General features: G+C 57.8%; 1 protein-coding gene across 17 annotated transcripts in view; it reads right to left on the bottom strand.

Moving 5' to 3' along the window:
* NCOR2 (nuclear receptor corepressor 2) overlaps positions 1–23,119 on the bottom strand; it is a 232,987-nt gene that overhangs the window by 55,126 nt on the left and 154,742 nt on the right. For 16 of the 17 annotated variants that reach the window (XM_088828106.1, XM_055404708.2, XM_088828112.1 and 13 more), the window contains 4 exons: positions 20,141–20,274; positions 18,170–18,342; positions 16,198–16,260; positions 2,400–2,542 (listed from right to left, as the gene is read on the bottom strand). In XM_088828106.1, coding sequence (XP_088684232.1) covers positions 2,400–2,542; positions 16,198–16,260; positions 18,170–18,342; positions 20,141–20,274 — 513 coding nt within the window. The remainder of the gene's footprint in view (positions 1–2,399; positions 2,543–16,197; positions 16,261–18,169; positions 18,343–20,140; positions 20,275–23,119) is intronic. The other variant, XM_088828107.1, reaches the window with a different exon arrangement.

The raw sequence follows: 23,119 nt of genomic DNA, 5'->3' as shown, positions 1-23,119 counted from the left end.
GCTAGAAAGCATTAGAATCTGCATTTGAATCTGGGTGTCTGGGGCGAGTCCCTCCCATGGCTGTTCCTGCACATATCATTCAAGAAAGTACCTCAAACACCCCTGAGGAAGAAAAGGGGGAGCCAGTGGCTTTAAAATAAAAATGATGTTGACACCACTGCTAGTAGTTAGGGCAGCCTGAGTTCTAGGAGTAAGGGTTGTCATTATCATTTACAGATGAGGAAACTGAGGCTCATGGGGTGAAGCCGCTACCCAAGGTCAAGGTGTCAATTCATGAAGCCAGCGCTTGATTTCACTTTCTCCCAGAGGACGAGCCACACCACCTATCCAGCTAGTATCTCTGGTTCCCCAACCCACCCTCTCAAGTTCTGGGGTCTTCATGGGTGCAGCAGGGCCGTGCCCCAACGAAACCTGGAAAGTGAAGCCGTGGGCCAACAGGCTGTGAGAAGAGACTCCTGTAACCCAATAGCCTGGGGAAAGCACACTGGTGTGTGGGCACTGGGCTGGGCTGAGCAGGGAACGGGAGGGGGAGGGGAGAGGCAGGGAGGACACTGGTCAGAGGGAGAAGAGGAGGGAGCCAGAAGAAGACCTTTCTGTCCCTGGGGGATGTCAGGGCCAGCCTCTGCCCCTGGTGTGTACAGGTGACCTGCCACCCACCTCCAGCCACCACCGCCACCTTTTGCTACGGGATCTTAGCAAGCGTTGTGTTGCAGACCAGGTGCCCCTCAGCCTCAGCCCTCACCATCTTCCTGCCTGCAGAAACCAGAGTCCTGGAAAATCGAGAAGACCAGCAGAGCTCCTTGTGTTCGAGGGAGCCCTGCCTGAAGCTTGAGGAGGAACAGAGGGTGCGGGAACCAACTGCAGAGCCAGCAGGGGAGGGGCAGCGGGCATAGCCTGACTGGACACAATGAGGACGGGGTGCAGGCAGAGGCCTGACCCAGTGAAGCCTGCAGGCGGGCCTCAGCCCTGACCACAGGGCCATGGCAACAGCATCCAACCAAGAATACTCAGGGAGCTGGGGAGTGGGTGGGCTAAATTGTTCAGTCATGTCAGACTCTTTGCGATCCCATGGACTGTAGCCAGGCTCCCCTGTCCGTGGGATTCTCCAGGCAAGAATACTGGGGTGGGCTGCAATTTCCTCCTCCAGGGGATCTCCCTGACCCAAAGATTGAACCCACGTCTCTTATGTCTCCTGCATTGGCAGGCAGGTTCTTTACCAATTGCACCACCTGGGAAGCCCTGGGGGCTGGGGAGTGATGTCCTCAAATTTGGCACAGTGCTCCAGGAGCATTCAAAGAGGGAGATTTTGGTCCCTGATCCTCCCGCCATGCTGTGTGACCCCAGCAGCCTGCTTGCCCTCTCTGGACCACGGTGGGCTGCATGAGGAGCAATTCAATACCGACACCCCAAAAAGGCTGCACATACTTCAAACCCAGCAGAAGCGGCCCGATCGTGAGGAACTGGGCGCTGGAGAGCTGTGTGTCCCCCTCCTGTGTCCTCACATCTGCAAGGATCTACGCAGCCTGCTGACCAGAGGCATGAGTCCTCAGGTCACGTAGCTGTGGGTTCACCCCCAAGTCAGCTGTTTATGAGCCTGGTTGAGTCTCAGTTTCCCCAGATCTGAAATGATGACCGTGCTTGACATGTCACAAGTGTGCCCAAAAGGGGAAGGGAGAAAGAAGGAGGGAGGGAGGCAGAGAGAGAGGGAAAAGAAAAAGGAAAAAAAAAAAGAAGAAGAAAAGATGCCGCCCCCAAATGGCCCTGTAACAGCTTCCCAGTAACAGCTGCAGAGGAAGCGCGCAGACCATTCATAGGAGCAGCGAGGCGAGCCCGCCCCTTCTGTGCTCCTGGGGGAGGGAGAGGGCTGAGCTGCTTCTCCAGTCCCCTGGAGGACAGGGCTGGGCCGGCTGCTCCCCCGGGTGGCCCTGAGACTGTGAGTTCAAACGGGGGTGGGGGGAGATGCTGACTTAGGGTTCATCTGCCCCGGGTCTTCATTCCAATGTGCTGACAGCCCCAAGTCCCTGGTGAGTCAGTGCCTTGACCCACCACGCTCCTTCCTTCCTCCCTGCCCGGAGCTCAAGGCCCTCAGAGGGGTCTGACCGGGGAGTGCTGGTGGGGAGTGCTAGCAAGAAGGGGGCAGGGGGGTGGTGGTGGAGCCGGGGAGGCAGGAGGGTGGGCCTGTCCATCGAAGTACCCAGGAGGGATGCTGATGGCACGGGATCAATCCTGGCAGCATTCCAAGGGGACCACTGAGCAAGAACCGGGAGGGGCTGAATCACGAGCGAGACCTGGTGTTAAGACCCCTCCCCGCCCAGAGCTCCGGGGCTGCAGCGACCACACCGGCCCACCGTGCGATCCCAGTGGGGGAGGAGGGGAGAGGAGGTTAGTGGGGGACTCACCATCTTCAGCTTGTGCTGCTGTAGAATCTCATCCAGGTTCTGCCTCTTCTTGTAGTTGAAGTAGAAGTTCTTACACTGGGACACCGTCTTGGAGCCCACCATCCGGGCGATGGCCGACCAGTTCCGGCCGTGTTCTAGGAGACCTATGGGAGGAGGACGGCACATGAGGGGCATCAGGGGGCTGGAAGGGCAGAGAGGGCCTGTGTCCGTGGCATGGAGAGCAAACAGGGCCCCGGGCCGAAAACAGCCCTGATCCCGGGCCTCAGACTCACTGCACCGGTCCAGGGTTTCTGGAAAGAGACACAGATGGGGATTGGGCTGTTGGGGGAGGGCACAAGAAGGAGGGGGCTGGGCTCCCTCGGAGAGGCCTGGGCTTCAGGAACTGGAAGGGCAGGTGGGAACAGCTAGGGTGCACTCCCAATGAGGTCACCATCAAGGGTTCTGGGGGCTGAGGGCTGAGGTCAGGGGCACAGACCCTGCCCGGGGCCCCACCTCTCCTCCTCCCCTGCTGGTCGTGACCCGGCACTGACACTCGCTCACAGCTGCAGACAAGGAGGCCTCGGGAGACCGGGCTGTTTTCCGGCCGCACCGGGCCAGGGAAAGGAAGGAACGTGTGAGCAGGGGTGGGAGGGTGGAGTCCGGGTAGGGGTGAATCGGGCCAGAAGCCTCCGCGCCCAGGTTAACCAGGGCAACCCCAAGCTCCCCTGGGACACCTAAAGGCCCACCCTGGACTCGGGCCCCATCAGGTTGGTTTGGGATCTGGGGTGAACTTGCCCCCACAAATCACAGCCCTCATCTCCATGAGCCTCTCACACAGCCTCACAGACTCCCGATGTGGGGAGAAACCCCTAGGAATTGGTAGGTGCCACCCCAGGCTCACCTAGGGCAGAGAAAGCTCCCTCCATGCCCACAGACTCGGGCCAGGGCTGCACCTCCAGCCCCTACTCCATTTTCAACACCGTAAACACCAGGCTCAGCAGAAATGCAGTGCCCCCCCAACCCCTCCACCTCAAGCTGGCCCTGAGTCTCAGCCCATCTGCCTGCCATGCTCCCAGTACACAGGCTCGCCTCACATCAGCCGGTGCCTCTATGTTTTTATGTCTCACATCTCCTGGTGAGCAGCGTGCCTTATGCGCCCAGATCAGCCCGAGCAGGTAGGGCCTGCCCCCGTTCCTGACGCCTGCAGAAGGGGCTGAGGGGAGGTTCCAGCCTCTAGGGGCTGCGGGGCAGGACTGGGCCCCCAGAGGGCAGCAGGAACGAAGCCTGAGTCACATTGCTGGGAACAGAGCGGCCTCTGAGCCCCAGAGCTAGACTCCCAACGACTAGCAAAAGATTTCCCATAACGAAGTTTGAGGTCGTTTTCCTTGAATCAAATCAAGCTGCAAGCCAGGAGGGCTATATTTCGCAGGGGCGGGAGCCCGAGGGGCTGACATTCTGCCTGTCGATGTTTTCTGGCTTTCATTCATTCATCCATCCATCCATCCCCTCCATCTACCCATTCATCCAAACATGTGCCGGCGGCTTGCTACATACAAGGCTCACACAGAAATAAAACAGCATCAAAAACAACATCAACAAACCACCGTGTCACATGGCTGAGCAACCTGGAGTTTGCAAAGCCCTTCAAAGACTTGGTTCCCTCTTATCCTTGCTGTCGAGGCCACGGCCGTTTTTACATCCCCTGGACGGGAGGGAAACCGATGCTCCGGAAATCAGAGCAACTCACAAGCTCATGGGGTGGGCCACGGGGCCGAGTGGATGTGGGGATCGGGGCTGACCGCTCTCCTGCCTGTAGGCCCAGCGGGGTGGGGGTGGGGGTGCTGGACTGACAGGCCACCTGCTCCCCTGCGGAGGCCACCGGGCCACGTGGCTCCACTGCCGCTGCTCAGGGTTCCTCAAGGACAGGCACAGGGCGGGGGGTTGGGTGGGGGGGTTGGGGGGGGCCGGGGCGTGGGATCAAGTGTAACCCAGCCCCCTGACCTTTCCCGCCGCCTGCGCCAGCAGCAGCTGCCACTTCCAGAGAACCTGGCGGAGGACGACCGGGACGCGTTTATTTATATTTCCCCAACTGGGGCCAAGAGCCCAGGCAAACACGTTGGGCCGGAACCCCGGGAGGGAGAAGGCGGGGCTCCCATCTGGGCCTGCTCGGGGGTAAGTATGTGGGGGGTAGGGAGGGGGGTGGACAAGGACCCAGGGGGTGGCTGGACCCCAGGTAGGTTGACATTTACAAACTGGACACATAAATAAGGAGATGGCGTGGAGTTGGCTGAGAGGCTGAGGTTCTAATTAACTCCACTCATGGCAGCAGCAGGGGCTTGGGGGGCGGGGGGGGGGGGTCACCCAGCCCTGCCTGAAAGCCGCCTGGGAAGGACCGCTGGACTGAGCCATCCTGAAGCCCTGCCCAGACTTGCTGTGTGTGGTCCCTGCCATTCCCTCTGCTCTCTGGGCCTCAGTTTCTTTAAGTGCTGTGCAAAGAGCTGGGGTGAGTGTCCTAATATTACCAGCCAGGACACCTGGGGTGGGGGTGGACTGGTATGGGCTGTCTTCTGGTTCTGAGAACCCAGACCAAGGGTGCTGGACACAGGGAGATGCCCTGTAGACCTCACCATGCCTCGGGGACAACCTGAACCCGATGAGGCGGAAAGCCCCCCACCCCTCCACCTGGAGAGTGCACCTCTGAGCACACGTTGTCCAGGACCCCTCCGGGACCCGCCTCAACACAGACCTCCTTCCTGGGGAGCCCCCACCCAATAGCCAGAGAGGCTGGGAAGGGGCCCTAGAAGAAAGTGAGGTGGGACCCCACGGTAGAGAAACCCTGAGTCGCCCCCACTCCAGCCTGAGGTCCTTGTCACCCCTGGAGTCCCCGTCACCGTGGCCCAAACCCCCCCCCTACCCAGTCCCCTCCCCGGAGCCACTCACTCACATCCTCTCATCTGCGTCTCCCCCTCGGCCAAGTTTTCCGGAAACATACGGCTTGGAGGATGCTCCAGGGATTGGAGCTGGGAGCAGCGGGCTGGGAGGCGGGAGGCTGGGCGGCCGTGGTGCCGGCTCCGCAAGGCTTCTGGCTGGCGTCTGCTGGCGGCTCAGCTCAGCCTCACATCCTTCTCGTCCAACGGCGGCGCGAGGGAGAGGGGAAGGAGGAGGGGAGGAGGGGAGGAGGGAGGAAGGAGGGGCCGGGCGGTGGAGGGCGGCAGGCGGAGGCTGGCTCCGGGGAGGGCGGGGAAGCAGCTCGGTGCTGCGCGCGCCGGCCCGCCCGCCCGTGGTGGCCCAGGGCTCCTCCGGCAGCGCTGCCACCCCTGAGCCGTACCCACCCCCCCGCAGCTGCGGGCATGCGAGGTGCCCTTCGCCTGATGGGGGAGGGCGGCGGGAAGTTGTCGGCTGTGTGCTCGGTGCCCCGTGCCAGGCGTCACCAGGGAGCACCGCGTCCGCGCCTCCTCCGGGCACCGACGTGCCCAGCGTGGGCGCTCAGCTCCGGGACCCCTGACGCCTCCACCGGGCAGAAACCAAAGACCCCACCCCCACCCCCACCGCCTGCCGGGCAGCGTCGCCGCGGCGCGCAAGGACTCTGCCGATCTTCCTGCTGCCTGACCCAGCGAGACGCGTCAGGGCTGAATGTGACCTCCAGACGGAGGCTCCCAGGAGCGGGCGGGCGGGGGAGCGTGGCAGAAGCCCAGGTTCAGAAGGGGGCGGGCCAAGTTGGCACTGGCCTCCCCCTCCCTCTCTCCCCATCCGTGGCGGTGGCGGCGTCAGCAGCGGTAAGAACAGATGAGGGTTCAGAAAAACAGAGCTTCTCCACCGCGGCAGGCAGCCGGGGAGCAAACAGCTTCTTCCGCCGTCATTCCCCTGTGCGCTGGTTCCACCTGTGGCCTGCCCCCCTTCCCGCCTGACTGCTGCTAGGGCGTCCAGGCCCATCGTGGGGGACTCTAGAAGTCTGGATGGGCTGGAAGGGGGTGGTGGGTGGGCAGGGCTAGGTTCGCCTTCTAGGAGGAAACATATCTGAGCGGATTCTTCCAAATGCAAATAAGACCTCCAACCCCTGAGGATGGGAGGGGGAAGGGTCTGGAGTCCTTAGAGGGCTCTCTGATCCCCGAGGGTCTTGGCTACCTTTTTCTTCCCTCTCTGAGACACCCAGGTCAGCCTGTGCCCCATAAAAAACACCTGCTACAGATGCCCCAGGCAAGCTCCCAGGGAGTTGAAAGTTAACTGAGTTGAACTTTGGAGCGAGATCCAGGTCACGAACGATTTCTCCAACTCCCGGGTCATTGACCTGCTCATCCCTTCTGCTCTCAAGCCTTTCCATCCTGCCCACGAAACCCAAGGAACAACGGTCCACCCCTATCCCACCGCCTTGCCCCCAGACCTCGCCCTGGGCCCTGGGGCACACCCCCAGGGAGGACAACAGAGCCCAACCGTGTTGGGGAGCTGGACGTCACCCCAGAGGCCCATGATCTTTTCTCTGCAAGGGAGGCCCAAGGGGGCTTCTAAGAATGCCAATCCAATCGGGCCACTCCTCCGCTTCAGATTTGCCAGTGATGACCCAATGCTCTTGGAATAACACCCAAAGGCCTTGGCGTGGTGCGTGAGGCCCCCCAGACTCGCCCCACCCCCGTTGTCCAACCCGATTCCTACCTCTCCCCTTGCTCCAGCCACCCACCAGGACCTTTCCTGCCCAGCCCCTAGGTGTGCCCCAGGACATCTGTACTCACTGTCCCTGCTGCCTGCATGGCTTTTTCACAGATCTCCTTCTGCCTTCCTTCACTTCTCAGCTTCAAGGGACAGCTCCTCAGAGAAGCCTGCTGTGACCACTCTTTCCGAAGCTGTCCTCCCGGCCACCCTGCCGTCATGGGGTTTTGGTATCTCCAGAGCACTTATTGCTGCTCCCTGAAATTAGCTCCTAGGCTCCGCTGCTCACTGAGGGCAGTGTCTCTGCACCCACAAATGCAAGGTGTGCAGGAGGCACCCGGCAAATGAATAAAGCTCCAGATACCCTAGGCGTGTGGGTCTGGGGGCTCACTGGGCATCCCCCAGGCACCTCTGTACCTCGCTGGGGCCCCCAGCTTCAGAGAGAGGAGCGGGCTGAGCGTTTATCCCCACGGGGGGTCCTGAACCCTCCCCAGCAGAGAAGGGAGGGAGTGCCCCCCCTCACACCAGGGGCCCGCCCTCACGCACTCTGTGCCCGGTGCCCCAGACGGCAGATTCTGCCAACATCCCCTGTGGTTTGGATTCCCCGACCTCACTTCTAATTTCTAAGGAAGGAGTTTCATTCTGAAGCGCCGGGGAGGCAGGAACTAGGAAGTGAAATTGACCAAGACAGGAAGTCAAGCCAGGAGGTCTGAGTCAGAGCACGCAGAATGAGGCGAAGGAGCAGGGGGTAGCCGCAAAGGTGACGGTGAGGGGGGCCTCCCTGTGTGGGGACTTGGTCTGGCCGCCCTGGTTACCCTCAGCAGGGAGCTTCTCATACACCATCTGGGGGCCTGAGACGAACTGTTCTCACAGGAGCAGTGTCTAAGCCCCCGTCAACTCAAGGACACTGGCCCCCAGAAAGACCTTGTACCTGTCACGTCCCTCCCCAAGGTGCTACCCTCTCAGGGCCCCCACTGCAGGCACCTCTCATCTCTGGGGTCTGCAAACCTGTACCAACTACACCCCCCAACCCCAGCATGGGCAAGTTCTGACAACCTGGGGGTGGAGGAATCTTTCCAGCACCCGCAGGCAATATCACACTGCCATCTGAAACTAGCATCCCCCCCACCCCCAGGAAACACTTGTTTCCCACCACCCCAGCCAGCCCCATCCAGCCCTGAAGTTTTCTATTCCCTCTGTGAAGCAGCACAGGCCACTTGCAAGAAGGACGCATCCACAGCCCTCCCACCAACTGCCGCTTTCCAAGAGAAACTCTGGTTTGCAACACAAGATTTTGTGTCTAAAACACTATCAAAGGAGTGGGGAGGAAAAAAAAAAAGAAAAAACAGCCGATTTAGTCCTGAGTCATGCCACTTCCTTATTTCGGAAACTCCAAGCCCTGGGCGGGTTTGACTTGGACTCAGCGCAGGGTTGGCGAACTTGCCGGGAACCTACTGTGCATCTGAGCCTCCAACACACCTCCCGCCAGTCCCCAAGGGGATTCGGCCAGACAACCTCACACCTGAACTTGGACTTACCTTTCTACTCTTTTCAAAATAAGCCTTGGTGCCTACATTAGCCTCAGCTTCAGCTATTATATCTGCAAATCTTAGAGACAATGGGATCTCCCAACACATGATCAAAGACATTAAGATGAAAAAAATATCACCTGTGTGCAGCCTGGCATCCTACCATTTTGGGAAATTATGCATTCAATGTCAAGTTTTCCAATAAAGCACAGCCAAGTGGTAAATTCTGGGGCCAAGCAACTCCATGTTATTTGTTGTACAAGCCCTGGCTCATCACTCGGTCCCTTGGGCCTCAGTTTTCCCATCTGCAAAGCAGAAGGTGTGTCTGTGTGCATGTGTGTGTGTGCACACACATGTGTGTCCTCAAATATGGAGAAGCTGCCTTGAGGGTCCCTTGGAGGATTAAGTAAGATCATTCATGCAAAATTCGGGGGCCAGCGAGCACCTGCCACGTGCTAATGGGCACTGTCATTACTGTGTAACCTGCCTTGAGTCTCTTTCTCTGAGGAAGCACCGACTTGAATGCCCACGTGTGGATTTTGCTCCTGGAAGTTCGAGTGGGCTGGGAGATGCTTGACTTTACTTTCAAGGCTGCTGACAAGCAACAAGAGAAGGGTCTGGAGCTTATCCTGGTATCTGGCTGGGTCCCCCAAGTTCAAGCAGAAACCCCAACTCTCTCCTCCTTCTGAACACCAGAAGAATCTAGGTTTGGGGGACAGTGAACCCAAGATGAAGTTCAGCTCCGGCTGGAGGTGGTGACAGCTCCCCACTGATGCCAGCCCTGGGATGCTGCAGGCTCTCTTCTAATGACCTCTGAGGTCACCCCACCCCTGTCCATCAACTGTCCTCAGTCCCCACTTGGCATGCTGGTCCTGTCTCCTGCTGGACCCTCACTGATCCGCATACTAAGACGTGACCCAGCATCCCGAATCCTGGTGCATCCATCAGCTGCCAACCCTGTGCACTGACCATGGTGTCACGCTGCCCACTGTAAGCCCCAGTGGGCACGTGCACGGCTGTCCAGGCCAAGCACACCCGCCATTGCTCTCCCGTGGTCCCTGCAAGAAGGACGGCAGGAGGCTTTGATGACAGACGTGTGGAAGTGGAGGCCCGGGCTCCCAGGATGGGGACTCACACCTCCCCTCCCCAAGCCCTCGACTCTTCATCCGTAAAAACTAATTAAACCAGCTAGTGTGCACAGCAAGCACTTTGGAGGTGCAAAGCAATTAGTGGTTTCTCCCTCACTCCCCATGAAAGGAGGCAAGTCCTGCGGGCAGAGTGGGCCTGGAGTTACTGGGGGAAGAGCTCTGGGACCCACCTGGGCTCCACCCGGGCTGATGGGCTTTGCTTGGGGCCACCAGGGCCTGGTCTCTGCAGGGCCCTCCCCTGGGTCCATGCACCTTGACCTCACCCTCCTCACCAGGCGGGCCACTTGAGGCCAGGGAGGGGCTGGCAGTGCAGAGCTGGGCAGGTGCCTATTTCTGGTCTTGGGAATGGTGTGCCCAGGGCCTTCCCCGCCCCCCTCCACAGCTGGTGCCCTGTCCACCGGAGAAGGAGGCTGGGGACCAGGAGGGGGTGCCAGCAGAGCCCAGGGCCTCCCACTTAGCTGGGTCAAGACTGCAAGCCAGGCCAGGCTGACCTTTCCCAGGGGAACCAGAGCTTCACATCCCAGCCCAGTGCCTGCCCAGCATGGCGCTGGGCCCGGGGGCAGGCAGCCAGCTCCCCAGGGCTGCCCTGCACTTGCTTGGTCCCCACCTGGTGTGAGCCCCAGGGCAGGCAGCCCTGACTCCACGTACAAAGGAAGGGCAGGTGCTCACCAGCTACCTGGAACCCTGCAGCTCTCCTGTCCCTGGGCCACGCCTCCCCACATTATGGCCTCCACTTGGTCTAGAGCAACCACTGAACTCTTGCCCACAGCTGGTCGGGCTGGCAGGGGTGGGATGGGGGTAGCCCTCCCGATGGCCTCTCCATCCCTGCCTCTCTTTCCCTTGCTCTCTGGGTTCTTTTTGGTTGTTTTTATTTAACTTTTGGCCACACCCTGCATCAGGTGGGATCCTAGTTCCCTGACCAGGGATCGAACCTGTACTCCTTGCACTGGAAGGTGGAGTCTTAACCATTGGACCATCAGGAAAGTCCTGCTTGCTGGGTTTTAACAGCCTGTTACTTGACTTCACTGCCCTTGCCCCAAGGCCTTTGCACATGCTATTGCTTTACTGGGATGCACTCCCCCCACTTCATCATCAGATTAATAGTAGCCAGGCCCATGGACTCATTTATTCAAACCTCACACCAGTCCCATTCTGTAACTAGGGAGCCTGGGTTTGAATTCCAGCTCTACCAATTAACAGCTGTGTGACCTTGGGCAGGTCACTTAACTTCTCTGGGTCTCAGTTTCATCATTTCGGATAAAGAAACAAGAAATAGCATCTGCCTCATAAGGTTGGTGGGGATGAAGTGATTTAACACACAGATCGCCTTTAGCAGTACCTGCTATAGGGAAGTACTGATTAATACTTAACAGTATTACTTATTATCCTGTGCTTTGAGTATCAGCCCCAGGGCCCTTTCCCAGTGCTATGAAACCACCTCTAAATGTCATCTTATACCACCAACCCCCTTCCCTGCACTGTGCAGGGAAGGGGCTGAAGCCCCCAGAGGTGCAGGTACTGTTCAGCGTCACCCACAAGGGACAGAGCGAGGACTCAAACGCAGAGTCTCTGTGCCGAACTGCAGGCCTGCCACTTCTGAGAACCTACTGTATACCAAAGACTGCACAAATAAGGCTCACATCGCCCTTCCAATGCCTTTCAGTGATGGCATCCCCGTCTCTGTGATATCAGGCAAACCAGTCAACTTCTCCCCGGGGAAGGGGGTTGGTGGTATAAGACGACATTTAGAGGTGGTTTCATGGCACTGGGAAAGGGCCCTGGGGCTGATCCTCAAAGCACAGGATAATAAGTAATACTGTTAAGTATCTATCAGTACTTCCCTGTAGCGGGTACTGCTAAAGGCGATCTGTGTGTTAAATCACTTCATCCCCACTTCATTTTGGAGGACAAGGGAAAACAAGACTAAGAGAGGGATGGGCCCGGCCAGGGTCACAAGGCTAAGGGGCTGGTTATCGTTCCAAATGGTTGACGGGGAACTCAGTGTGTCTAAGTCACCACCCTCCTAAGCATTTCTGCTTTCTTTTACTGAATCCCCACAAAGGGGCTTCCTTGGTGGCTCAGTGGTAAAGAATCTGACAATGCAGGAGACATGGGTTTGATCCCTGATAGCAGAAAATCTCACGTGGTTGCGGAGCAACGAAGCCCAAGAACTGCAACCACTGAGCCCTCGTGCCGCTGAAGCCTGCACACTTAGACCCTGTGTTCCACAACAAGAGAAGCCACCGCAATGGGCACCACAGCTAGAGAGTGGCCCCTGCTTGCCGCAACTAGAGAAAAGCCCACGCAGCAAATGAAGACCCAGTACAGCCAAAAATAAAATAAATAAATAATTTTTTTTTAAAGTAGTCATACTGGATTAGTGTCCCCCGCCCCTCGTCAATTTCATGTCCACCCACCTGTAACCTGCAAATGTGACCTTATTTGGAAAAAGTCTTTATAGATGCGATCAACTTGAGATGAGGTCATGCTGGATTAGGGTGGGTCCTTATAAGAAGAGGAAAATCTGGACAGAGACACGCAGAGGGAAGGCAGCCATGGAAGATGGAGGCAGGGATTGGAATGTCTACAAGCCGAGGAACGCCAACGACTGCCAGCAACAGCAGAGGCTGGAAGAGAAGAGGCGGGATCCTCCCCCAGGGCTCTCGGAGGGAGCCCAGCCCTGCCGACACCTTGACTTCGGACTCGTGGCCTCCAGAACCGTGAGAGAACACGTCTCTGTCGTTTTTAAGCCACCTAAGTTTGTGCTTTGTTATGGCAGCCCCAGGAAACTAATACAGTGGGTGAACCTCAAGTTTCCATGGTACAGAAGATGAAACCAAGGCATAGAGAAGTTGACTGGTTTGCCTGATATCACAGAACTAAAAGATCCCGAGGCTGGGGTCCAGTGTCTCTCTCGGGATGATGGACCATCTGCAGATTATCCTACAAGGCCTGGCTACTGGAAGTCCCCCAGGATGCTCAGAGCAGGCTCAGTGGTCCCAAGACCTCGGGGATACCTGAATGTTCACTTCCTGGGCTCCCCGAGGGAGGGACCAGAGCTGGCTCATCTCTGGTACCCTTGCCCTGAACAGGGTAAAGCACTGGGTTGATGTGAGTGATGGGCAGGAGGATGGGTGGGTGCCATCTGCCTTGGACACAGCTGGGTTTGCGGTACTTTCCTGGGTTTCTGAGAGCTGGGGACCTTGGAACTGCCCCCCCCAACATCCCCGCTCACTGTGGAGAAGTAGCCCTGGGGGCTGACAGCACCTGCCTCTCCGCCCCGACCCCCTCCTGCCGCCTGGAACACACTCCCTTTAGCAGCCACCCTGAGCGGTAATTGTGCAGATTGCTGTAATTCACGGCGGACGAGCGCACTGGTGCTCGTCACATTCTCACAAATGTCACTGAGCAGGGCCTTGGCATGCACCGTCCCCCAGGGGGACGCACCACCGTCTCTGTGGGCTGGGACTCAGGATGAGATCACTGCCGTCCCTGAGGACCCAACCTTGAGACGGTGAGGCGCACTCCCAGCTCAGCCGATGAGTCATCCCCAGCCGTCCTCCCAGCCCCTGGGTCTGCCCTTCCCAAAGGGAGAGAGACGGCCGCGCAGCCAACTCCCCGTTCCTGGGCAACAGGGAGGGAGCCAGGGATGGGGTTGCCATGACGACAGAAGACGCAGCTCAGGCTGGCAGCCCTGGGACGTGCACGTGGAGCCCCTCATGGCCCTGGTGGTGGTGGAGGGGTCCCCTGGGGCAATATACTGCCAATTGCTGAGATCTCAGGGTCTGATGCGTGGTTTAAAAAAACCATGCGATTCTATACAAATATTCACGGCAACACTAGGCACAAGAGCTCATAGGTGGAAACAACCCAAGCATCCATCAGCCAACGGACAGACTGATAAACAGAATATGGCATGTCCATACAGAGGGCTACGACTCAGTCATAGAAAGGGATGAAGTGCTGACACAGACCAGGACATGGATGAACCTCGACGGCATGATGCTGAGAGGAAGAACCCAGATACAAAAGGGATTCGATGTGCGACTCAGTTCATGCAAAAGTCCCAAAGAGGCAAATCCGCAGTGACAGGAAGCGGACTGGTGGATGCTGGAGGTTGGCAGGGCTTAGGGGGATGGGGAGTGGCTGCTAACAGGTACAGGGTTTCTGTGTGGGGTGATAAAAAGTTCTATAGTAATGGTCGCACCATACTCGGAATGTACTTAATGCCACTGAATCGTACACATTAAAATGGTTGAAACGGTAGATCTGATGTTAAACGTGCGTTTCACCAAAATTAAAGGCAGGGGAGAAAAATCACTCATTTTTCAAATAAAGTCTCTGTTACACCCCACGGCGAAATCCACACCAGAAACGACAAAATAAACACAGAACACAGAAGGAAAGGATGACACGGCCCCCTTGGGGGGACTGACAGCACCCGCTGTGCCCTGGTAGCCAGAGACCATGCCCATAGGCCCCCAGGCTCCTGAGATGCTGAAAGTACGACCTCCCCCACAACATGAAGCATGACTGCTCCTCCTCTTATCCACGATGCTGAGGGCCAGGTGGGCCTCCTGCTCTGCCTCACCTGAGTGCTGGGAGCTTGGAGGAGGGAGGTCTGGAGCACCCGAGGGGAGGGGCACCTTGGACAGGAGCCCTGAGGGGAGAGGCCGGGTCCCAGGTGGAGGGCCTGACCAGGTCTGGGGCTGTTCCTGGTCAGTTTCTCTCTTCTTTCTTTTAACTTTTACTGGACTAAAATTCCTTACAGGAGTTTCCCTGGTGGCTCAGTTGGTCAAGAATCCACCTGCGATGCGGGAGACCCGGGTTGTATCCCTGGGTTGGGAAGTGCCCCTGGAGGAGGGCGTGTCAACCCACTCCAGTACTCTTGCCTGGGAAATCCCATGGACAGAAGAGCCTGGCGGGCTACAGCCCATGGGGTCGCAAAGAGTCGGACATAACTGAGCGACAGACCACACCACCACACAGTTGCTTTACAATGTTGTGTCAGTTTCTGTGCAACCGTGTTCAATCGCTTCAGTCGTGATACTGAAATGTGTTGCCATGCCCTCCAGGGGATCATCGACCCAAGGATTGAACCCGGTCTCCCGAAATGCAGGCAAATTCTTTACCACTGAACCACTGGAAAAGCAATCTGGGTTAGATTCTGCTGTATAGCAAAGTGAATCAGCTGTGCGTACCCATATATCCCCTCTTTTGTGGATTTCCTTCCCATTTAAGTCTCCACAGAGCACCGAGTACAGCCTGAGCTATCCAGTAGGTTCTTGTTGGTCACCTACTTTACACACAGTATCAGTGGTGTATGTATATATCAATCCCAATCTCCCAGTTCATTCCACAACTCTCTTTCCCCCCTTGGTGTCCATATGCTTGTTCTCCACATCTGAGTCTCTATCCGATCAGCCTCTGAAACACCAGGCCCAGACACTCAGGCCCCTCGGCACCCTGAGCTGGGGCGGCGGGTGGGAGCAGGGCACTTAGCCCGCAGTCCAAGGTCTCAGCCTTCAGGCCTGGCTGTCCTCGCACACGCCCGCCCCTGTGCACCTGGGTCCCCCTTAGAAAGGCCGTCTGCTCCCTCCGAGTCACGACCTGGTGCTCTGGGCACAAAGAAGCTGCACACCAGCAGTGGGGCCTCAGAAGGACCTCGGGGACAAGAGCTGGGGGGGTGCCCAGGTCACCAGCTCAGGATCCCAGCCATCCCCAGCCTCTGCTCCTCCCTTCCACGGCCACAAAACGGCCAGAAACAAGACCACCCCTCAGGGCTGCAGTCAAGATGAATGACAGCAAGCCTGCGAATGGGGCTCAGATGCCCCCCAACCCCGCCAGCCTCAGCCTTCCTGTTGGCACAGTGTCAGTCTGATGGTCCCCTAACATCTCCCAGAGAGAGGGGCTGGGGGATCAACACCGACATAGCCCCACCAGTGCCTGTTTTCTCTGGCTTCTCTGGGCCCATCTGGACACCCCTCTCATCTCACAGATGGGGAAACTGAGGCTCAGAGACAGTCCAGTGAGCGGCGGAGGCAAGGGCCCAGCCATTCAGGCTCTAATGAACAATGGGAACACGCTGATGGCTTCCACGGAGAATGTGGGGTCAGCATCGCAGCACAGGGAGACGGCGCAGCTGATGGGGGGACGGATTGACACTGTGACCCCACAGCAGTGGATACCAGCAGGCTCTGCCCCTCACTTCAAGGTGCCTAGGAGCGCTGCCACCACTCTGTCTATAAGGCCAGAGATGCGGGCCCTAAAGGCCACGGACGCCGTTCCCCAACAACACAGTCACACAGACCCATTTTCTGGAGGACAAAACTGAGGCTCTGAAGAGATGAGGCCAGTCTGAGAACACCCGGAAGCGGAGCCTGGCCCCTGCAGACCACATCACAGCCCCGATAGGGGCACGTGCCAACCTCCTCACCACACAAGCTGCAGGGCCTGCACACACATCGAGGGCGATGAGAGTGGCCAGAAAACACTCACCTTTCTTGGCCGTCTCCATCTCTTCTTCCGTCCAGCGAGAACTCTCATTCATCTCCATGGAAGCTGAGAAGGAAGACAATGGGTGTGTTGGCAGCAGTCCGCAGAGGGGCGGTTTCTCTGCCTCTGGCAGCTTGGGGCACTTGCTGGGATGGGGGTGTGTGTGTGCAATCAACCCATTTCACAGACAGGGAAGCTGAGGCAGTCCAGGGCCTCTGCGTACACCTGGCAGAGCTTGGTGACTGCGTGAGGGCGGGGAGACAGGGAGGGACACAAGCTTCAGATGGGCAGGGACCTCATCTAAGCGTGGACTCACCAGGGCCGGATGAGTCTCTGTGGTGGGGGCTGACCCAGGTGTTGCAGGGGCTTGAGCAGCAGCTCTGGCTTCTACCCAGCAGGGGCCAGGAGCCCCGACTCCAGCTGGGACAATCAAAAATGTGCCCAGATATGGCCCCCTGTCCCCTGCTGGGGGACCCTGTTCTACAGGGTGATTATTAGACTCTGCTCCGACCTGTAGAGCACACGGAGGTAGCGGCTTGTGTTCTTGGGAAGTAAGGCAGCTGCCTTCGAGGAGCTGGCCAAGGGTCTGCTATGGCTGTTTCTGAGCCTCTCCTCCGAGATTCCCTAAGCGTAAGCCCTGGTCCTTCCCTGAAAGTCGCTTAAGATGTCGTGAGAGGGGTGAGCATGAGGGACGTCAGCTTCATGGACTTGGTGCCTGGAACAGCGCCAGGCACAGACTATGCACTCGGCAAAGGCCGCTGACCCTTGGGGGAAAGTCTGGGCAGCTTCCCTGGCTCCCAGGTGCCATGGCCAACTTCCCCTCCCCACCGCCTTCAGGACCCCCAGAAGGAGGCTCTGGAAGCTGGAGCCTGGGATGGGGAGCCCGTCAGAGGGACCAGTCAGCCCCAACATCAGCTTGAGGTCCAGAAGAACAACTCGAGAAGTCAGGTGCACCAACACGCCTCTGAAAAGAACCCTCCTGCCCTGTGCCTCCGGGCACGCCAGCACCAAGGGGCAGCCGGCAAGAGCTTACAGGAGCCGAATGGTGTGCCCAAAGGGCTGGGTTTGAATCCCAACTGACTCCATGACTTTATGGAGGCAATGTCCCTTCTCTCAGGCTCAAACAGCCCATCTATAAAATGGGTACAGATGATCTCTCGCAGGGAGAAGGGAGAGGAGCCTGGCACAAACCTCGGGTGTGGACAAGGAGGGCATCTGTGAGACAGAAACCATCCCTTCCATCAACTCCCACCCTGGGAAGACATCCAGGTGGTTGGGGCCTCAGCCTGAGCACTTAGGCCTCGGGTGGGGGTTCCCACAGACACAAGAGGGCAGGCTCCAAACAGCCAAAATGATACAGACAAGCACACACCGGCTGCCCCCCTGTGGCCAAACTTGGGAACTGCTATGCAATTCTTTTTCCCCCACCTTAGATTCAAAGCACCCAGGAGTGGGCATCTGTTGAGCAGGAGAAATTGAGGCCCACAGAAGTGACGGTACAAACCCAGATGCCTCCCAGGGCTGGAAGGAACAGCAGCATTCAGGCCCTCTTGAAAAGGGGTGGGTTTTTTGGCCATGCTGTTTGGCTTGTGGGATCCTAGTTCCCTGACCTGGAATTGAACCAGGGCCCCCAGCAGTGAAAGCCTTGGGAAGACCTGAGGGCAGATCTTCTGATTGAAAAACAAAACCAAATTGGTGCTCTGGATTTGTAGGTGAATTCTCCAGCTCTGGAAGGATCACAGCTGATGGCCAGCGAACCTGTCCCAGGCACTGTTCTAGGCTCTTCCTACACACAAAGTCACTGAAATGCTCAACCCCACAGTTACAGGCATTACTCATAACCCTGGTGCTGATGAATTCAGCAGGGCACGGAGAGGTCAAGGAACTCACCGCAGGTCAAATAGCAAGTTTGCAACGAATGTTGGGATTCTGAGCCCACTGGGCCTCAGGGCCCCTTCCCCAGCCCAAGACTCACCCAGCTCAGCGCTCTGCTGCGGGGTGACGGCTTCCTCGCTGTTGGCCTCGTTGGCCATTGAGCGGGTAATGCGGCCTTTGCGTCTCCCTTGGCTGTTGGCGGTTTTTCGGCCTTTGGAGGTCACTGCCTCCTTCTCATCGTTGTCTTCCCCAGAGGTGTCATCCGTCTTCTCCCTAAAGGCCAGAGAGGGGAGACAGGGATGGTTTCACCTGCGCCAGGAACCTAAACAGCAGTTTCAAGAGACCCGCTTTTCTTTAGCAAGATGAGCAGTGGCTGCCAGCGATTTTCTACCAGTCCAGGTAGTAGCAGAAGGGAGTGGAAAAAAGGGGGAAAGCTCGGGGTGACGCGGTAGCAATCCTCAAGGCTTCTTTATTCACCAGATTGAGGGAATGAGGCTGGCAGAGGTCTGCAATGCCATCTTATTCATCAAAAGGGAGGTGAGAACACTGGTAGCTGTCATCTGCTTTATTCTCCTAACAGGGACGTGGGCTGGTAGGTAACTGATTGGCTTATTTTATTCATCCAGTGTGGGTATGGGCTGGTGGCTATCTGCAAACCCATTTTTTTTTTTTAATTATTTATTTGGCCAGGGTAGGTCTTCATTTCTCCAAGGGCTTTTCTCTAGTTGTGGAGAGTGGGGGCTACTCTCTAGTTGTGGTGATCAGGCTTCTCATTGCAGTGGCTTCTATTGTTGCAGAGCACCAGCTCTAGGGCACATGGGCTTTCAGGAGTTGTGGCTCCCGGGCTCTAGGCTCGTAGGCTCAGTAGCTGTAGCACACGGGCTTAGTTACTCCAAGGCATGTGGGATCTTCCCGGACCAGGGATCAAACCTGTGTCTCCTGCATTGGCAAGTGGATTCTTTACCACTGAGCCACCAGGGAAGCCCTGCAAGCCCATTTTATACATCAACTAGAGATGCCCTCTGCTATCCGTTTGCAAGATTACTGGATTAAATGCATAGGGCTGCAGGCTGGTACACCCTTCAGGCCACTTTACTCCCCAAAGAGGAGATGTCCCTCTACAAACAATGCTAACTTTGCCTTCTGTGTTATCATGGGCCACTGGGTCTTGCAGAAAACGCGAGAGGCGAGTATTCCGCCGGACTGATGGGGGCCGAGTCAGGTGTGTGGGGAGCATGTGACCTCAATAGCTGGGGCTGGGACTTTTCTCAGAAGCCGACTCAGGGGAGTTTACTGCAGGGCCGCTCAGATTTATCACCACCGCCTTCCATTCATCTTCTTGAAGGCCCTCGCAGGAGCGTCTGGGAGACAGCGGGTAACGAAGCCAGATGTTCTCAGAAGCCACATTCCTGAGCCCGCTCCAGGTACCTGGCGCTAAGCTGTGCCCGCCCCCCCTCACCCCTTGCTCGGAGTGAATCTCCAGCTGGTGGTGCTCCGCCCCTGGCAGGCATGGGAGGCCGTCAGGGGCCCCGAGGCGAGGCTGTGCCTTGATCTGCAAGAACTCACACTGACAGCGATAATTCTAAAGGTGAGCGCTGCCGCCTGCGTGTGCCTCGTCCTCTCAGATCCCCCGCCTCCCGCTCTCAGCATCTCAGGAGACTCAGCCGAGGAAAGGGGAGGAGACGGGGAGGTGGGGTGGGGGGAAGGCGAGGCAAAGAGTTCCAAAGTCATTGCCTGGATTTATTAGCTCAGGAGTAGAGCTCAAATGAGCCATCAGTCTCTAAGGTCTCCAGAGGCTTCAAGAGACAGGGCGGGTGGAGGGAACAGAGAGGAGCAGGCTTCCGGATGGGGGGAGGCAGGGGGGGTGGTGTGTGCTGCCAGGCACGACAAAGCAGAAAGTGCTTCCCTTCTCAGCAGGAGATCTGCTGTAGATAGATGGTAAATGCTCACACACCTTTACAGAGGACGGGTGGCCTGCAGGCTGAGTACCGACCACGGCCCCCCTGCTCGCCCATCTGCCACCTGGGGGTCGCGGCTGGGCCCCCCCGCAGGGCGTCCAGGCTGGCCTTACTTGATCAGCTCCTCCTTGTCATTCTCCACGTCGGGCTTCTCCTCCTCCTTCTCCGCCTCCTTCTCCTTCTCATCTTTCTCCTCCTGGCTGCTGCGGGGCATCTGCTGCTGCTGCTGCTGCTGCTGCTGCTGTTGCTGTCAGGCCCCAGGGGAGGGCAGGGGGCGGTGGGGGAGAGAGGGAAACAGGCAGGTGAGGCTCTGCACCTGGACTGAGAGAGCTGGAGGGAAAGGGGAGTCCGGGGGAGCCCCCTTCTCCAACAATTGCACTGTGAGCTGGGCAGAAAGCCCCACACTCTGGGGCACTGGGAGGCAGGAGTCAAAGGGCAAGGTATAGAAAGTGCTCGTGTCAGACGCCTGGCCTCTGGCACTTGGTGACTGCGTGTCCTTGGATGAGGGTCTTAAGCTCTCTGTGCTCCGATTCGTCCCTTTGAAAGCATGCCTACCCCTCAGCCAGGCATGGAGAGGCTGAAACGAGATGCTTACAGAGTTGGCATATGGCATCAGTATTTAAGCGCGGTGGGAACCCCAAGGCAGGAGGGTGGGGCCATGGTCAGCTTCAGGCAAGAGCAGGGTGAACACAAGGAAAACTGGGTCACAGCCTAAGGCCCCTGCCTGCCTGCCTGCCCCAGACAAAAGCTCAGGTCAGCTCTCCAGGCCTCAGTCTCCATGTCTGTAAAATGGGTAGATGGAAGGGCTGTCCCGAGGCCCATTTGAGGATGGCTGCTTCTATGATGAGGGCCTGCTTTTACTGCTGTGGGCCTGGTCTTCCTCTCCAGTCAGTCAGCCCTTGAAGGGGAAGAGAGCAGGCCTGCTGGACAGGAGAGATCAAAGGGGCTCACAACAAAACCAGCCCCCTTCCTGTAGGCCTGTTCCTTTCATCTCCTTCCCGAGTGAGTGAAGCCGGCGATGGCCAACCTGCCCCAGTCAGCCACGCTGCTGACCCTGCCCTCACCAAGCCAGGGAGGGTGGGCGAGCTCCTCCCCACACCGCCACCCAACTTCCTTTCTGTCCTGCCTGATTTCTTTTAAGCCACACATTGATTCTCTTGGTCACCCCCAAAGTGCTCCATGTGGGCAGCTGCCAAAGTAGACCATCTTTCCATCCCCCTGAGTCAATGAAATTAAAAAAAAAAAAAATACATAGCCTTTCAATGTGTGCTGAGGGGTGTGGTCACACCAACATTTAAACCAAGAAGAAAGAAACCCAAGCAGATGGAGAAGGTGAGGGCATAGGGCAGGGGGCTCCCTTTCTCCCCATCCTTCCTCCACACAGGAACACACGCCCATCCCCAGCACAGGCTGCCTTGGCCTGAGACCCCACCACCCCCAATCCCCCCGCCCCTCCTCTGTAGCTGTAATTTATGATTCACGATGCGGCTGAGCACAGGGGTCAGCTACAGGCGATCTGTACAGAGTGGGGGTCTGGGTATTCATGTGGAACTGTGGGCTTTCCGAGACTGCAGCAGTGTGAACCCAGGAAGCCCCTGGCTTGGGTCTGCCCCCTTCCCCAAGAACCTCCCTCTGATCTCCAAGAGGAGGGGCAAGAGGGCAGAAGAGCCTCCCTCCGCCCCCTGCTATGTCGCTGTCAATTCCCAATGGGTGGCCCAGTGTCTTTGAACTAGCCTGTCCCTCACCACCACCCCAAACCCTGAAACACTAAACTTCCAACCACTGGGGAAGATGGAGTGGGGGCGGCGGGGACCAGGTCTCACAGCGAGGGGAGATGGCGTGGCCAACTGGGGAGGGACCCTTGCCCTGTGGGCTGCTTGGCACAGCTGCTGTCTTCACCTGCGAGATCTGCCTGGCTTCTGCACACTCAGGAACCTGATGCCCAGGGCCCGGAAGGGCAGGGCCGGGGCTGTCCAACCTCAGGGAGCTTGATGTCTCCTGAAATACCATCGCTGATCTTTGTGCCAAGAATGCCCAACTGGGCTGCAGCTTCACTCCGAAGCTTTATCTGCTGTCCCTCCGAGTGGTTGACTCCAGGAGCACCTGTCATTGTTCCCTGGGTGTAGGCTGGGGGCGGTGTCTTCAGCCCCCCCGGAATTTCACCCTTGGGCCACAAAGCAGGCCACTGTCTGCCCCCGGCATGGCCAGCAGAGGAGCTCCCGAATCGCTGACCCAGGCGGCAGCGTGCCACAGACTCCAGCTCCGCACTAACACAGCATGACTGGCTGGGGCTGCTCCCAGGAAGTCTGCTCCTGCACCCTCCAGCCCAGGGCCCTCCTGACTCAGCCCTCCCCAACATCCTCCAAAAGCCCCACTGAGGAAGAGGCCAGCACTTTCCAAGAGCTCACTACCCGTCCAATGCTGTGCCGTGCACGGTCTATTGATCAGCTCCCGGCCCTCTGAAGTCCTGAGGATAAAGACGATGAAAAACCAACAGTAATGGTGACCTGGGGTTCGTCCACTGTGGCCGCTCCTTCCCTGGACCATGCCGAACGCCTTGCAAATACTGTTTCATCTACTGCCCTAGCCTACCTCTGTCGGGAAAGGACAGGGACCACTGCTCCCATTCTGCAGAAGAGGCAACTGAGGTTCAGACAGGCAAAGCCTCACCATTTCAGAGGGAGGGAAAAGGGGGCTCTCAGAGGCAGGGAGCAGACCTGATCCTGTCGTCCCCAAAGCCCCTCTGAGGGTTCGACCTGACTCTACACCCCGGTTGGCATCATGGGCTCGGGTGGGGCTTCTATGGGCATCCTTGCCCGTTTTCATCAAGGCTACCTTGTCCCTCTTGCAAGATTCCTCGAGCCCCTACCTGGGCCTGGGCCAGCCCATAACCACCCATTCCCCTGTATAACCATCGACGTCACAGCATTAGTAATAAAAGTGGCTCCCAGCGCCCTGTGCCCGGCACGTGGTTTACGTACTCCCTCATCTCCTTTACTGACCCCCATCACGCTCCCATTTACAGAAGACACACAGTGAGGGTGACTGGCAAATCTGGGCGACAGCAACAGCAGGATTCAAACCCAGAGGCT

Source organism: Moschus berezovskii, chromosome 19 (assembly GCF_049115385.1).
Source record: "Moschus berezovskii isolate FMDL1 chromosome 19, NW_MosBer_1.0, whole genome shotgun sequence".
NCBI lineage: Eukaryota > Metazoa > Chordata > Mammalia > Artiodactyla > Moschidae > Moschus > Moschus berezovskii.
Note: the sequence above shows the minus strand (reverse complement) of the source record. Positions and strands in the feature narration are given on the sequence as shown.